Raw genomic sequence first — 18569 nt, 5'->3', positions numbered from 1 at the left:
CCTGATGGGAAGCTGTATCATCTTTCGGCTTCCCTGAGGGTGGTTATCTTGCAACCAAGTTTTCCTATTGCTACACCTATAGGAGGTATTAGTTCCTATGTGAAGTTTAGGGATCTTAAACCAAGGCAGCTCCCATGTCCACCTATACAGTCTTGCTTCCTCACTCCTCAGCTGTGAGAAGCACGAGGCAGTAAGTGGGTCTTCTACTACCATCAAATGAAGCAGTTGGGAGAATATTTTAAAGAACTTTAAACCAAGTCATTATTTTCATTTGCCACATTTACAGTCACACATTAAATCCCTCATTTTTACTGAACATTCTAAGCTGGTTTCTACCTGAACTTCTAGGACAGGCTATTTATAGACAAATGGACTTCATATTATCATATGTATCTCTGATAGTAAATTTTTCCTCTTAAATACACAGGATTAGTAAGGATCTATTTATAATAACACAAGGCTAAGGTCTGGTTTTGCCAAGACATTTATCCTACAAGTTACTAAAATTACTAAAAAACATTTATCCTACAAATTACTAAAATTTTATGCTATGTAGTTTCCCTGAATGGGTCATTAAAATCTTGACAAACTTATATAAAACACCCATTCCTCAAACCACGTTGGCATTTCTGCTCCTAAATTAGTTTCAAATCACTAATTCTTCTGTCTTTTACTAAACTGATTCTCTCAACCATTTAAAAATACTGTATCTAAAACCAGAATGGCAAATTATAACAAGACATGACAACTAAATGCAACGTAGGACCCTTGATTAGAACATAGATTGGGAAGAAGAAAAAGGAATATAGGATATTACTGGGACAATGGGGGAAATTTTAATATAGACTACATATTAAACAATAGCATTTTATCAATGCTAAGTTTCCTGAGTGTGATTTTATTGTGATATGTAGGGGAGGAAGCCTTTGTTCTAAGGAGATACACACTAAATGTTAAAGAGTGAAGGTTATAAAGACAAAACAGCAGTCTTGTTTTCACTGTTGCAATTTTTCTTAAGTTTGAAATTTTGAAATATTTCAAGATAAAAAGTTGATGGAAAAGTTTACAATAAGTAAACAGACTGTTCTTGTAACAGCTCTCTCTAAAGATTAGCTAGCTAATCAGAAGCCATGTCATAACCAGATCATTTGAAGAACACAGAATCAGCAAGGAAGTTAGAGATGATTCGTAAATATAACGAGACAAGTCATGATCCTAAATCAGGATAATCTCTCTTCAGTAAATATAAGTACATAATCATTTACATTGTAATAAATCCTATATAGTACAGACTAGCCTAAAAAAGGATTCCATCCTGACCCCAATGCTTTGCTTATTTTCGTTACTGCTGTCCTATCAACTTCTAATTTTTTAGGTAAATTCTAGTAGAAATTAATCTCTAGAATTAGTAAAATTACATAGCTCTTAACAAAATTCCTATGTCTTTAGCAAACCAGATAAAAATTTACCTTCCAAAAAACTGAAGAAACCTGTTTTCCTCAAATAGATCAGGTTTAAATCTGAAAATTCATATTGCTAAATTTTTCTCAAGTTATTTGCTAATTGTGTGATCTGTTTAAATAGAAACAGATCAGGGGCTCCTGGGTGGCTCAGTGGGTTAAGGCTCTGCCTTCGGCTCAGGTCATGATCTCAGGGTCCTTGGGATCAAGTTCCGCATTGCGCTCTCTGCTCAGCGGGGGACCTGCTTCCCTCTCTATTTCTGCCTGCCTCTCTGCCTACTTAGGATCTCCCTCTGTCAAATAAATAAATAAAATCTATTAAATAAATAAATAAATAGAACCAGATCTAATTTTTTTTTAAGGGCACAAGATCTCAAATGACAGATAGCCACAGCGCTTTATGCTGCTTGACTAATCCCCTCCACCCCACCAAAAAACACAAGAGGGTTACTGTACTATGAAATCTGCAAGCTGAAAAAGCACACAGGTTAAAAGTCAACCTTCTAACCATAAAAATCTATGGGAAAGAGGAAGGCAGGGCAATACTTAAAATCATTTCAGAAAATCAAACCAAACAAAGTATCAAAATTTTACTTGCTGAACCTTAAAAAAGTTATAAAAGGCTGAATCAAGTACTAATGACTATGCCAGAGATAAATACTACACAAAGGCAGTATATGAAATTATTTTAAAAGGCTGTAGTCCCATTATTTTAATCTAAAATCTTGTACAAATCCTTAACTCAATATTACTGTCCTAACAGAAAGGCTTCTTAGTTACGTTAGATAAAACAGTAATCGCCTTGCAACTATGCTTAGCTTTACTGACATTGTTTTGTTGTCACTTATGCCACTGGAGCTGCCAGACTCCTCAATGGAATCTTCTTCAAAGCCAAATAGCACTTCTAAACCATCTGTGCCTTCAGGGGTGAAAAAATACATTCCAACTCAAAAGTTTAACCATAAATGGCAAAAAATTCTGAAGAGAAGAAATCCTTCAGTTTCTTTGTAACCCAACACAAGATGTTTTTAAATGGGTTTAAATTTAATAAAAAAAAGTACCAAAAAAAAGTTCTCCTAATTTAGTATGACTAAACATTTTACAACAATAACTACGAAAGTAATTAGAAACTACATACTGAAATCTGTGAAATGACTCATTTTCCCTCGCTTTGCCGGGGTCGGGGGGGCAGTTGGAGAGGGATGGTGTCTGAGAGGAGTTCCAGTGAGAGAGATCCCTTATCCCAGACATAATTTATTCTCCCAATCACTAATTGCACCCTGTTTCCCAGGCATGAGACCTCCTCTTTGTTAGAGGCTAAAGTAGTAACAGCAAGCCTGTGTGAAAGTATCTGCATACCTCTAGCCCCAGAATCAAGATAAGTCAGGTAAGGAGGATGTACAATAGCTTGGGCTAAAGGAAAGAACCACTGGTTCCCCACTGTTCCTCAGAAAGTATTTGGAGGAGAGGAAAGAATACTGGTTAAAACAATGATGACAGGTGCTTCTAGCATTTAGTGCCTAGAGATGCCAAACATCCTGCAATCTATAAGACACTCCTATATAAGAACTGTGAAAAAAAAAAAAAAAAAGAAAGAAGAAAACAAAAACAAAAAAACAAAAGAACTGTCCCACTCAAAATGCTAATTGGACTCCTCCCCCTACTAAGAAACACAGGGAAGAGGAGTTGGTAGCTTTACATAAGTTGTTTCCCTCTATTATAACACAGAACACATTGTCTGCTAAATTGTTTTTATAACTTTTTTAAAAATCCTTTAAAGGTTCCATTTAAATAAAATGTGACTGACTGAAAGCTTTCCCACTAAGATCAGAAACAAGACAAGGACACCCACTTTCGCTACCTCCATTCAACATAGTCTCTGGAAGTCCTAAAGGAAGCAATCAGGCAAGAAAAATGAAGGGCATCGAAACTAGAAATGAAGAAGTAAAATTATCTCTGCTCATAGACAACATTATCATATATTTAGAAGCTCCTAAAGATTCCACACAAAAATGTTACAAATAATAAATTCAGCAAAGTTGCAGGATATAAAATCAATACACACACACAAATTAGTTGTATTTCTAAAACTAGCATGAACAATCCAAAAAAAGAAATTAAGAAAACAATCCCACTTATAATAGCATCAACTTAGGAATAAACTTAACTAAGCAGGTTAAAGAGTTGTAAGCTGAAAACTACGGACATTGCTGGAAAGACACAAATAGAAGCAAATGCATGGCTCAGTCAGTTAAGTATCTGCCTTCGACTCAAGTCATGATTCTGGGGTCCTGGGATTGAGCCCCATGTCAGACTCCCTGCTCAGTGAGGAGTCTGCTTGTCCCTCTCCTTCTGTGCCCCCCACCCCGCCTCCCCACGCCTGCGCATACATGCACTCCCTCTTTCTCACATAAATAAATAGAGGGGTTTTTTGGGGGGAGGGTTTTGTTTTTTTTGTTTTTTTGTTTTGAGTTTTGTTTTTTTGAATAAACTGAAAGACATCCCACATTCATGGACTGGAAGAAAATGTTGTTAAAATATAAATACTACTCAAAGTGAGCTATATAGATTTCAGGCAATCCCTATCAAATCCCAACAGCATTTTTTACTGAAACAGAAAAATCACCATCCTAAAATTCATACGGAATTTCAAGGGATCCAGAATAGCCAAAACAATCTTGAAAAAAACAAAAACAAAGTTGGAGGTTTTTACACTTACCATTTCAAAACTTATTACAAAGTACAGGGAAAATGACCATATAAGCAAAACGGTGAATAGGAAGCCTCCAACTTACCTCTCCCCAAAGACACTTAACAAAAACACACAGACTAAACTGTTTCTGAGATATCTAGAAACCAGTTAGGAGGTTCCTACACCCCAGGCCAGTGCACAGCCAGAAAGAACGACATGGAAAATGGTAGGAAAATGTATCACATTTACTTGCCATAGTCCCTTTCCCAAGCACATACAGCATAGTACAATCAAGAGAGAACTCCCAATTCCTTGTTTCTTGTTGGGAAGAAAAGATATATGCTCCAAAAAAATGTTGGAGCATATATCCAACATTATGACTTTGGGTGGGGGGCTGTCCAAGGGACTCATTTCTCTCTTGCATGAAACTAAGCAGTGACAAAAAAATGGGATTCAGTTTGGGATCTCTGATAGACAAAGGAGATCACTTGGCTTGGTTAAGGAGCACAGGGTGTGCAGTACCACAGAGAGACATTAGGGTGACCTCTAGTACCATGACTTGCCATAACACCAAGGAAGCTGCAACACTGAAGTCGGAATTACCATGACTCAACCACACCCCTAGATACATATGAAAAGAATTGAAAGCAGACTCTCAGAGAGATATATGAATACTCATATTCACGCACCATTACTGACTGTAGCTAAAAGGCAGAATAACTCAAATGTCCAACAACAGATGAATGGCTAATGAAACGGGCATCTTCATACAGTGGAATATTAGGCAGTTAAAAAAAAAAAAGGGGAGGAAATCCTGCTACCTGTTATAACATGGATGTACCTTAAGGACATTATGGTAAGTGAAATATATCAGTTACATAAGACAAATACCATATGATTCTACATATGAAGTATCTAAAGTACTCAACAAAAATAGAAACAGAAATTGGAAAGGTGGTTGCTAAGGGGTTGCCAGCAAGGAGTTTATAGTTTATAGTTTAAGTTGCTTATAGTTTTAGTTTTCAAAGATGAAAAAGTTCTACAGATCTGTTGTACAATAATGTGAATACACCTTAGTACTACTAAACTGTATGCCTAAAAATGGTTATGATTTTTAAACATTTTTAATGGTTAATCATTAAATGATTTTTTTTTATTATAAAGATTTTTATTTATTTGACAGACAGACCACAAGTAGGCAGAGAGGCAGGCAGAGAGAGAGGAGGAAGCAGGCTCCCTGCGGAGCAGAGAGCCCGATGCGAGGCTCGATCCCAAGACCCTGGGATCATGACCTGAGCCGAAGGCAGAGGCTTTTACCACTGAGCCACCCAGGCGCCCCAATCATTAAATGATTTTTAATGGTTATGATGGTTTTATGATTTTTCCACCTAGGAATGCCTTGGTGGCTCAGTCAGTTAAGTATCTGCCTTTGGCTCAGGTCCTGGGTTTAAGCCTCCTGCATCTGGTTCCCTGCTCAGTGGGGAGTCTGCTTCTCCCTCTCCCACTGCTCCCCTACCATGTTCTCTCTAATGAATAAATAAAATATTGTTTTAAAATGGTTAAGATAATAAATTTAATGTTTTTTTTACCATCACAACAACAACAAAAAAAGGCTTAGCTGCTTAAAAACACACTTATTATAAAGCTTATTATAAAGAATAGGATGGTAGTGGCATAAAGACCAGATATGCAGATCAATGAAATGGAACTAAAGACTTCAGAAATAAATCTTTACATATATGCTAAAATAGTTTTTGCCAAGGCTGTCAAGACCATTCAATGTGAGGGGCGCCTGGATGGCTCAGCCGGTTAAGCGACTGCCTTTGGCTCAAGTCATGATCCCAGGGCCCTGGATGGAGCCCCACATGGGGCTCCCTGCTCAGTGGAGAGCCTGCTTCTCCCTCTCCCTGCCTGCCCCTCTGCTTACTTGTGCCCTCACTCTCTCTCTCTCTGTCAAATAAATAAATAAAATCTTTAAAAAAAAAAGACCATTCAATGTGGAATGGATATCTTTTCTACTAATATGATAACCATACTCAAAAGACTGAAGCTGGGCCCTAGCTGTATGCCATATACAAAAATTAAATCAAAATGGATCAAAGATCTAAATATAAGACCTAAAACTATAAATACCTTTAAAAGAAAACATAAGAGAATAGCTTTAGACCATAGCATTTGACAATAATTTCTTGGAAATGACACCGAAAACAGGCAACAAAAGTAAAACAAAAAACAAAGTGGACTGTATCAAAAAATTAAATTTCTGCATATCAAAAGACACTCTCAATAAAGTAAAAAGGAAACCAACCCACAGAATGGGAGAAAATATGTCAATTATCTGATAAGCAATTAATATCCAGATACACAGAGAATTCCTAAAACTCAATTAAAAAAAAAATCTGACTCAAAAATTGGCAGAGAACCTTTAGAGACATTTTCCCAAAGAAGATATACAAATGGCCAATAGGCACTCAGATCTGAGCAGCACATCTAAAGGACTGTGAAGCTTAATTGAATTTGCTTTCAATATTAAATATGGGGTCAATTTTTGCCTCCACCAACCAACACTGAAGGGAAAATACCTTGGAGAGAAAACTGTATTATAAAATAAAGATTTTAAGACCTAAGAGGACTGGGACTTGTTTATAAGAAGCACTTCACTCTACCAATATACCATCAAATGTGTACTATATGTTTCTTAAAGGTATTTTTTAAGATTTTATTTATTTATTTATTTGAGAGAGAGAAACAAAGATAATGACAGAGACAGCTAGAGAGAGCATGAGATGGAAGAAGAGGGAGAAGCCAGCTCCCCACTGAGCAAGGAGCCCGACTTGGAACTCGATCCCAGAACCCTGGGATCATGACCTGAGCCAAAGGCAGACACTTTACTGACTGAGCCACCCAGGTGCCCCATTAGAGATATTTCTTATATCATAAAGATGAGATTTTATTTTTTCCTTATTTACCCTGAATATCTTTTCTGTTCTTATAAACCTCTACTTAATTCTCTATACTATATACAGGCAGTCCAATCCCAAAGCAGGCTCTCTCCTTCACACCTATAGAGAAGGATATCCTTTAGATGAAAAAAAAATGAGTACTGACATGCACACAAAGAGAAAGGGATAATGTCACATATCCTGAAAAGCAATGTTTAAGGAACATACGTGATCATGACTCATTTGTACAACTACGCCATTAAAGAATAAAAGAATTTACATGAATTTAAGCTCAAAAACCAAAAATTATATTTTGTGTTTTACCTGGATATTGCTGCTTTTTCCATTATTTCCTGCTGAATGAGCCCAGATGGCTCAATGACATCCAATATGATTATACTCCACAACTTGTCTGATTTTGGCCTTTGCAACACAGAAGATTCATCTTCCACATGCCTTAACCAAAACTCAAGTGTTTCTTTAGGAAAGTGATTGGCTTCAGATATGAGGTCCAGAGTGATACGATGCTGGTCTTTTTCCACAGAACTGTAAGGTTTAACCTGCCCAAGTGTGCCAGCAATTATGGGCAGAATAGAGAAGCCTTCAGACACATCTAACACATAGAAAGGTTCAGGAACAATCTCTTGAGAATTACTCTCTTCACTTCCACAGCTCATCTCATTCTGACACTGAGTATCCATGGCCTGACACAGTTTCTCTGGAGTCAATGAAGACAATACTTTTTTCATTGCCATCTTAAAGCCTTCATGATAGACACTGTTATTAAGCAAAGCAATTTCTGTGGATTCCAATACACATGTCTGCTCCACAGAATCTGGTTTACTGGTCTGAAGGTTAGCCAGGGCACTACAGAGTTCAGCCTCACTTCCTAACGTGAGCAAGTCTTTATTTTTGGTAAAATTTTTTCCAGTATCCAATTCACATTCTGGACCAAAAACACTGATATTCTGGATTCTTAAGTAACAATCTTGACAAGACACTTCCATCATCACATGGTCCCCACGTTTTATCCGGTAGTCTCCATAAAATAGTAAGAAAGAAAACAATTGTAATTGATGAATATATTTATAAGTCTGAGGATCATACAAACTCCCCCACCCTCCCCTATTCTGAAATCACTATAGGAAAGATTACATCTATTGATTTAATAGAATTAAGTGAATTAATTCATTCATTTCCTACAAAAACCAGGAAAAATCGCTCCAGCTTTCTTAGCCAAAAACTTAAATTTGAAGACAATTAACTTATAGCATAACAGAGAGATTAGATTCAAGATCTCTACTATTAGACTCCAACCAGTAGTACTACAGTGCTCTTAGTGCAATCACTAGCTATCATCATCTCCATATTAGGGGGTGGGGGAAGGGTTCCAGGGGACTCTTAATCTTCTTCAGTAATGAAGCCAACAATAACAAAGATAAATGAAAGGGGTCAATAATCAAACCCTCACCTTAGCTTAAAGGGATATTCTTTTCTCTAAGAAATTTCCAGAAGAACAAGGCAGGATTTAATAGAATATATTTCTAACTATAAATATTTAGACACTTGAATGTTTAAGAATTTGATAATATAAGGAAGGATTAAGTCCTACAATAAAGACTATATCATGCTCTTATCCGTGAGCTTTCAAACTCGGTAAAAATTTAAATGTAAATGTATAATCACAATTCCTTCTTATCAGCTTTAGAACCAGTTGCAAATATAGGTTATTCTTGTTTACACATTTAAAATGTCCTTTCCCGGGGTGCCTGGGTGGCTCAGTGGGTTAAGCCTCTGCCTTTGGCTCAGGTCATGATCTCAGTGTCCTGGGACTGAGCCCCACATTGGGCTCTCTGCTCAGCAGGGAGCCCATTTCCCCCTCTCTCTCTCTCTGCCTGCCTCTCTGCCTACTTGTGATCTCTCTCTGTCAAATAAATAAATAAAATCTTTTTAAAAATAAATAAACTTAAATAGATAAAAAATAAAATGTCCTTTCCCTAGGAAAGATTAAAAGAAGAAAGCCCATCCAAAGGCAGAAAGCCCATTTCTAACTATTAGAAAGAATAAAAAATAACACATGAAAAGATTATCAAAATCACTCATCATCATGGAAATACAAATCAAAACCACAATGAGGTATAACCTCAAACCTGTCAGAATGGCTAAAACCAAAAACACAAGAAACAAGAAGTGTAGGCAACAATGCAGAGACAAAGGAACCCTTATGCACTGTTGGTGGGAGTACTGTGGAAAATAGTATGGAAGTTCCTCAATAAATCAAAAACACAACTACCGTAATTACCATAGGACCCAGTAATTCCACTACTGCGTAGTGGAATATGAGAATGAATAATGAAAATGAATACCAAAAAGAATATGGAAACACTAATTCAACACTAATGCCTACGTTCATAGCAGCCTTATTTACAATCGCCAAGGTACAGAAACAGCCCAGTGTCCAATGATAGATGAATGGATAGAGAAGATGTGGTATAGAAGGGAGGGTGTGGGGATGAGTTAAACAGGTGATGGGGATATGGGGATTAAGGAGTGCACTTGCTGTGATGAGCAAGTGATGAGCAGTGGTATATGGAAGTACTGAATCACTATATTGTACACCTGAAACTAATAAATACACTGTATGTTAACTGGAACTTTAAAAATGTTTCTAAAAGATGTGGTATATAGATAGAATATTACTCAGCCATAAAAAAGAATGAAATCTTGCACTTGCAACAATGGATGGATCTAGAGAGCATAATGCTAAGTGAAATAAGTCAGTCAGAAACGGACAAATACCATAGTACATTCACATGTGGAATTTAAGAAAAATAAATGAACAAAGAAAGAGACAAATGAAAAAACAGACTCAACTATACAGAACAAACTGGTGGTTACCAAGGGCGGGGGCAGATGGATGGGTGAAACAGGAGAAGAGGATTAAGAGTGTATTTATGATGAACACTGAGTAATGTAGAGAATTACTCAATTATTACAATGATTATCTGAAACTAGTATAATACCATATACTATACTGGAATTAAATTTTTAATAAACTCAAATAAAAAATGCTACTAACTGAGTACCAGTTGCTATGTGGCTGATATGCATTTTACGTCCATTATTTTTTTTTTTAAAGATACATTTTATTTATTTATTGTCACAGAGAAAGAAAGATCACAAGCCGGTAGAGCGGCAGGCAGTGTGAGAAGCAGACTCCCTGCCAGGCAAGAAGCCCAATGCCAGACTCAATGCCAGGACCCTAGGATCATGACCAGAGCCGAAGGCAGACACTTTTTTTTTTTTAAAGATTTTATTTATTTAATTGACAGAGAGACAGTGAGAGAGGAAACACAAGCAGGGGGAGGGGCAAAGGGAGAGGGAGAAGCAGGCTCCCCTCTGAGCAGGTAGCCCAACTTGGGGCTCGATCCCAGGACTCTGGGATCATGACCTGAGCCAAAGGCAGACACTTAACTGACTGAGCTACCCAGGCATGCTTGTCCATTATTTCTTAAAATCCCTACAACAATCCTGCAAGGTAGGCAGCATCATCCTATTTTTGTATATCAAATAATAAAAGCTCTCAGACATAGTCAGCAAGTCAGCCAGGAAGTCGGTAAGCAGCAGTGCCAAGACCTGAATCCAAGTCTACCTGATTGGCTCCAAAAACACCATACTAGCCACAAAACTATACTCATTCCAAGATGTAACGATCTTGCCAAATTAGATCCTTGACTAGGAAAACTACACAAAAATAGAAACTTATTACCTGCCCCCACTTTAAAAAGGTAGAATTTTTCTATGTAATACAACTTATGTAAACTATATTGAAATCCACCATACTGCTGGTAAAAAAAATTCTATACAAAAAATATCTTTAACAGACTTCTCTAGGGAAGTCTATGAATTTATAAACCCTCAAAAACTGCAAAATTTTGTTCTCTTGTGTGTGTGTGTGCGTGCGCACTCGCACGTACTTTTATCACCTGGGGCTCCACAGATTCTACAAGCAGCAAGAACTCCTACCCTAGTACTTTTTCACTGTTCTATAACAAACAGACTAGCATTTCTCTTATCTACGGATAACCAGAGTAATCTGAGCTAAAGAAATCACACTTTTAAAAGATTTATTTATTTATTTGAGAAAACATGCATACGAGCAATGGGAGAGGAGAAGGAGAGAATCCCAAGTCGACTTCCTGCTAAGCACAGAGCGCTACACAGGGTTCAATCTCAGGACCCGAGACCATGACCCCAGCCAAAATTGAGAGTCGGATACTCAATCAACTGAACCACCCCAGGACCCCAATGATAGGTATTTTTGAGTGGTATACAGCAATTACATTTTAATTTCTCTTCTTAAAACATGTATTAATTATTTAAAACTACTTTTTTAAAAAAGAAAGTTCTGGGGCACCTGGGTGGCTCAAACCTCTTAAGCAGCTGTCTTCCGCTATGATCCATCATGATCACAATGTCCTGGGATTGAGCCCTGCATGGGCTCCCTGCTCAGCAGGGAGCTTGCTTCTCCCTCTATCCCTGCCCCTGCTCAAGCCTGAATGCTCTCTTCTCTCTCACATAAATAAAATCTTTTTCAAAACAATAAAAAGTAAGTCCTAAAAAATTTAACCAATCTCCCTTGACTGGAAATTTCTTATTCAAAGTAAATTTTTTTACACTAATTCAAATGCTTACAGGACTAAAGCAACAAGATTTTAAAAAGCAAACAAACAACAATTAGATAAGATATACCTGCAAGGTCATGTGCAGGGTAGACAGCTTGTTCCCAACATGTTTCCTCATTAGGACTTGTGGATAAACTATGTTCATCATCAAGCTGGAGTACAAACCAAACCACAACAGCATCTAGTATGCCTTCTTTAATAACAGGAATACCAATTTTACCAGGTTTCTTAGTTGCAAGACTTTTTAATTCCTGACAAAAATACAAAAGGAATGAAAACATTTTATATATTTAATATATATTTAATATGTATATATCATATCACCAATATCATACCACTTTCCATTTCTGTAAAATTCTCACATCTGCCCAGCATCCTTAGGAAAATCAATAAATATCCTTATACACCCATAGCCACTTGAGGCATACTGGATGAAAAGCTCCCATCTATCATTGTAGAATACTGTGTAACTATTAAAAACAATGAGGCAGATACATAATACTGATGTAGAAAGAAGTCCATGACAAGAAAAAAAAAGGAAAAAGAAAGAAGTTCATGATGTACTGTTGAATGAAGGCAGCAAGTGGCAAACAAACAGGGATTTTATTTTTAAAAAGTGTGCGTGTGTGTGTGTGTGTGTTTAGAAGAATAGAAAAGCAGGTCTGAAAATATGTACCTCAAACTCGTGGTCTGGGGAAAATAGGACCTAGATTTTAAAAAGGAAGACATACACTGTTTCTTTTCTTCTTTATTACTTGAAAGTGTTAAACAAGTAAATACTACTTCCAAATTAAAGCCTAACTAAAGTGTTGTTTTCTTTTAAACTGTGGCAAAGAAAAATTAACATAAGAAAAGCTCAAAATAAGAAAACAACAGCTTTGGAGTATTTAGCAACTATAACTATATTGTTCCCTACTGTAACAGTTACATCAGAAATGAAATGGTCTTGAAGCTCAGCTTCAGTAAGTAATGTCAAAGTGTTAATACAGCTCCAAACCACCTTAAGAAGAACCTAGTAACAATTAGTAGGGGATTAAATTATATTAAATTTATGAATTGTAAAGATCACAGGCTATAATGGCCCTCACAAAGTCTTCTGTCCCCAGACACATCTCATCTAACCTTAATATCTTCAGAGAAGGAAGGACTCTGTGTAACCTTTCTCAATTTCCTTGGGCATTTTTTTTATGCAGCATATCTGCCCACCACCCACCAATACATACACAGATAGAGACATAGGGACCAACTTGTCCTGGTTTGCCCAAGACTGTCCGAGTCTAAAACTGAAAGTCCCATGTCTTGGGAACCTCTCATTTCTGGGCAACTGATTTGGGTGATCACCCTGATACAGATACAATCCAGAGATCTGGGTTACTGTTCTATTCAAGGAATATGGTTAAGCTAAAATGGCAGCATGACATTGAGAAAGTCAGAAAGCTCTAGGTTATAACTCTTGCATTCACACCTGCATAATTTGGGGAAAATTAATGTAAGAAACAATTCCCTCACCTATATAGCACAAGGATAATCTTAACTATAATTATAGTTGCAACACTGTTGTAAAAACCATCTAAGAACACATGTGAAAGCACCTGTCACATTATACATTCCCAACAAACCTTAGGGATTTTTTTTTCCTATGTATTTAAAGTAAGTACATAATTTCAGGAGAAAATACTGATTATAATTAAATCATTTTCCTTATATGTAGTAAGTAGAATCCCATGTAAATTCATAAAATAAGACTGTCCTATGTATTACTTTAAAGAATGCTTGAAATTTAATGCTCAAAAATTATAAGTGAACTTTTTCTTTTCTTTTTTTTTTTTTTACCTGAAGATTGTTGAAATCTACTCTCATAATTTCAAAGCACTCTGTCAAAGCCAAATACCCGCCAGGAACTCGACTCATCTTTTCAGTTGTATATGGTTCAACTGTCTCTTCAGTATCTACAGAAGAACAAGCTGGACTCTGAAATTTCACGTTTGTTGGTAAACAGATCCCAGCAACATTCTTAGTACCCACCCTGGTAGAAGGGAAAATGAGAAGGGGAAGGGAGAAAGATGTTTTCTTTTCTTTGTTTTGTTTTTTGTTATAGAATCAAGTAACACCATCTAATACTGAATCCAGAAAAAATAAACATAAAAATGAAGTCACTTTACTGACAGAAGTTTAAACACAATTACATATACAATCACTAACTATAAAGCAAAACAAATGACAAATAGGTCTATAATAAAATTTAAAAACTCTTTTCATCAAAAGCTACTCAGCTTTAAAAAAGTACAAAGGCACATTGAGTAGAAGCAATTTATAAAACATCTATTCAAAAAAGGGCTCATATCCAAAATAAACCTTCAAATGTCTACAGCTTAAGAAAAAATGGGCAAAAGACGTAAACGGACACTTCACAAAAGAACATATTGCCAATAAGCATGCATTAGTCACCAGGGAAATGAAGTTAACACCTACACAACCACTAGAACTGGGAAAAAGTCAATACCAAGAGTTGGTGATGATACCATCTCATACACTATTGGCAGGAGTATAAAATTAGTAAGATCACTTTGGAGGACTTTTCACAGTACCTACTTAAGCTGAACATAACCATTCTAGATTCACTCCTAATATAGGAACCTCAAGGTATTTGGCTTTCCTACTTCTGGGAATAAGCCAACAAAAATTCATACACACAATCACCAAAAGAATGCTCAAGAATGCTTACAGATGTACTATTTCCAATAATCAAGGAACTAGATATCACCTAAATATCCATCATCAGTAAAAGCAAAAGTTTGGGTATATTCATCCACTGGTATACTATACATGAATGAGAAAGCGCAAACTATACACCCGTGAACAGGGATGTTGAAAAAAAGAAGTCAGGCACAAAAAAACTTACTCTGTATGATCCCACTTGTACGAAATTCAAAACAGTCAAAATAATCTATGGTGTCAGAAGTCAGGATAGTGGCTACTCTAATGGGGGACAGGGAACCCGTAACTGGAAGGGGTTTCTTCCTGGGGACCTTCTGGGGTGGTGGTGTTCTGGATCTTGATTTGATCATTGGTTACACAAGTGTATCAATGTCATGAAAATTCATGAAATCATGAATTTATGGTTTATGCACTTGTTTTAACAGTGTTCTGATGTCAATTAAAATCTACACTGGGAAAAAAAAAACCATTTCATGTACATTTTAGCCACACCATTTTATGAGAAATAAATACTCCAGGGACACCTGAGTGGCTCAGTCAGTTAAGTGTCTGCCTTCGGCTCATGATCTCAGGGTCCTGGGATCGAGCCCCACATTGGGCTCCCTGCTTAGCAAGGAGTCTGCTCCTCCCCTTCCCTCTGCAGGCGGAACAGCAAAGAGAGAGGTTTTTTTCATAATTATGTATATGTTATATACATTTTGGGTGTAATATTATATAAGTGATATATCCTCAAAGTATCAGATTTAGAAGAATCTTACTGGTATTGTTAATTTTGATCACTTGGTTAACATGCTATGTGCTTTTTTCCCTGTGTAATCAACATTTTTCCTTTTGTAACAAATTATTTGTGAGAAGATACTTTTAAACTTACAAATATCTTGACCTTCATTAAATTTCCCCCCTTTGATTTGATCCATTCATAATTTTTGCTCCCATCTTTACATGGGGATTGCAAACAATAATTTTGCAACATTTGTTTTATTATTAGTCAACATTCTCCTGCTGCAAATAACTGTCCTTTTGTCCCCATTTATGAATTTATTAATCTATTTATTATAAGTAGGAACTTAAGGATTCTATTTTATTCAATGGGCTTTAATTTATAAATGCCCTTATGTATATATATATTTGGTGCTTAAATTCTCTCAGATTTGGCCAGTGGGAGACTCTTCCAAACATGCTTTTATGTCCTTTTAATGGCCTATAATTTTTTTTTAGTACTTCCTTAATTTCCAACGCAAAAATGTTTCAGAGTCATCTTGAATCTGTCCTACCCTAATCCTGGAAGCAGCCATTTATCCAAGGAGCTATAGTTCCCTTTGGCAAGGAATGGAATTTAGAAACCAAGACCTAGTGTCAGGTATGCTCACTGATCCTATGGTTATACCTTGTCTTCTTCACTTAATAGTGTATCATGAACTTTTTCCATGTCTGTATATGTACCTTAAATAATTCTTTATGACATTTGCATAGTACTGTACTAGGCAAATGTTTTATCAAAAATTATTGATAAAAAAATAAAAATAAAATTAAAAAATAATAATAATAATAAAAATTATTGAAATATTTTCTTATTAATAAACCTTTAGATAGTTTTTTCCCCAATTACAGCATTACATTAAGCACCCCTGTACACACATCTCTGTACACACATGTAAGTATGTTTATCAGGGCAGCTTACCAGAAGTGGAAATACTAGGTCAAGGACTATACAGATCTTTAGTTTTCTTAGATAATGCCAAATAGAGCTACTAAAATGTTATACTAACAGTGTATACGTTTTCCCCATACCTGTGAGAAAACAGGATATTATCATTTTTAATGCTAATATAATTACTCAAAAAAATGTCATATTGACTTAATTTCCATTTCTCTGATTCACAATTTTAAGTATATTAATGCTTTGTTGTAAAAGTCCAAGTTTTTATCTCAGCCTGCCAACTGTCTTTTAACTTTATTTACACATGCTTTCACGAGATATATTAAAATTTTTTTAAAGTGGTCAAATTTGTCACTCTTCTATGGCTTTGAGACTCTATCCTATGTTTTCCTTTGGAAAGCCTTCATCACTCAATGAATTTTCTACACTTAGATATTTAATTCATCTTTTTTTTTTTTTAAAGATTTTATTTATTTATCAGAGAGAGAGAGGGGGAGAGAGCAAGCACAGGCAGACAGAGTGGCAAGCAGAGGCAGAGGGAGAAGCAGGCTCCCTGCTGAGCAAGGAGCCTGATGTGGGACTCGATCCCAGGGCGCTGGGATCATGACCTGAGCTGAAGGCAGCTGCTTAACCAAGTGAGCCACCCAGGCGTCCCAGATATTTAATTCATCTTGAATTAAAGTAAGAACCTAATGTTTTTCCCTATATGAAAAATATCTCTATCTCCATTCATCCTTTCTCTGCTGATCTGAAATACATGATGATCTGAATGATACATCTGTATCATTACTAAATTCCTATAAATTCCAAGGTCTGTATTTATTTAAAGATTTTATTTATTTATTTGACAGAGATCACAAGTAGGCAGAGAGGCAGGCAGAGAGAGAGGAGGAAGCAGGCTCCCTGCTGAGCAGAGCCCGATGCGGGGCTCGATCCCAGGACCCTGAGATCATGACCTGAGCCAAAGGCAGAGGCTTAACCCACTGAGCCACCCAGGTGCCCCCCCAAGGTCTGTATTTATTTTGTTCCACTGATCAGTTTTTCAATTTCTACATCAGTGTTTTTTATTTCTAGAGGTTTGTATCTAATAAGGCAAATTTCTCACTTTTCTTGGCTATTCTTAAAAAATTTGCTTGTTCAAATAAGCATAAGATTCAATTACTTAGGTTCCAAACAGTGATTTTTATAACAGTAGTTAAAATTGTTTCTACCAGGGTTGCCTAGGTGCCTAAGCTGGTTGACCATCCAACTCTTGGTTTCAGCTCAGTTCATGATCTCAGGGCCATGGAACAGAGCCCACAATGAGCTCTACTCTCAGTGTGAAGTCTGCTTGGGATTCCGTTTCCCTCTCTCTCTGCCCCCCCACCACCACTTGTACTCACTTTGACGCTCTCTCTTGCTCTCAGATGAATAAATAAATAAAATCCTAAAAAAAAAATTGTTTCTACCAGATAAAATGGTAGCACTCACCTCTTTATCTTTCAGCACCTTTCTTCATGGTCCTCAACCCACACTACTGAGCTTCATGAAAAATAAATACCAGTCTCACCCACCCAGACCTACTCAAACAAAATGTGTGGCATTTTTATGTTTACAAAAACTGCTGGTGCTTCTGTTGTATAGTCAGACCCTTATTTGCTACGTAAATGAACCAATGATAAAGGGATCCTTTTTCAAAATAGTAGACACCAGTCAATTTCTATTGGACTTAGGCAAACAATTTTAGTGACTTAACTATAAAATATAAAGAGAAACTATTCATGGCAAAGAATTTAGAATCATGTTATAGCAAGAAATCTCAGCAACATACAACCTAGCTTTTCTGGTGGGCAACTCAGCAATGTGTCCCCATAAACTGAAAAATATACATAACTTTTAACTCAATTCTTTTTTTTTTTTTAAGATTTTATGTAACTCGGGGTGCCTGGGTGGCTCAGTGGGTTAAGCCACTGCCTTTGGCTCAGGTCATGATCTCAGGGTCCTGGGATCGAGCCCCACATCAGGCTCTCTGCTCAGCAGGGAGCCTGCACCCACCCACCCCCGCTCTGCCTGCCTCTCTATTTGTGATTTCTCTCTGTCAAATAAGTAAAATCTTTTTAAAAAATTTTTTTAAATAAGATTTTATGTAACTCAATTCTTTATTAAGAAATTTATCCCAAGAAAATAATAAGGACAAGTTCTAAGTACGAAGATATTTACCCTTGTTCTTATTTGAAAACAGTAGAAGCACCTAAAAATTCTAAACTCAGAACGAAAGGAAATTGATTTTAAAAAATCACGAAGCATATCTATTAACATGAAGAGGCTCACAAAGAAAAAGCAAACATACTCAATGAAACTTCTGAAACAAAATTAAATTGATATACACACACCTTTACTTACACAGAACAGACACTCAACCAGCACACTAAT

General features: G+C 36.5%; 1 protein-coding gene across 3 annotated transcripts in view; it reads right to left on the bottom strand.

Annotated features, from left to right (window-relative positions):
• Positions 1 to 18569, bottom strand: part of PRMT9 (protein arginine methyltransferase 9) — a 38636-nt gene that overhangs the window by 6900 nt on the left and 13167 nt on the right. For all 3 annotated transcript variants that reach the window (XM_004758029.3, XM_004758030.3, XM_045078335.1), the window contains 3 exons: positions 13613 to 13805; positions 11847 to 12030; positions 7419 to 8133 (listed from right to left, as the gene is read on the bottom strand). In XM_004758029.3, the coding sequence (XP_004758086.1) occupies positions 7419 to 8133; positions 11847 to 12030; positions 13613 to 13805 (1092 nt within the window). The remainder of the gene's footprint in view (positions 1 to 7418; positions 8134 to 11846; positions 12031 to 13612; positions 13806 to 18569) is intronic.

Source organism: Mustela putorius, unplaced genomic scaffold, assembly GCF_011764305.1.
Source record: "Mustela putorius furo isolate JIRA1106 unplaced genomic scaffold, ASM1176430v1.1 tig00000242_pilon_pilon_pilon, whole genome shotgun sequence".
In the NCBI taxonomy this organism is placed as follows: Eukaryota; Metazoa; Chordata; class Mammalia; order Carnivora; family Mustelidae; genus Mustela; species Mustela putorius.
This window is presented reverse-complemented; position numbering and strand designations above follow the sequence as displayed.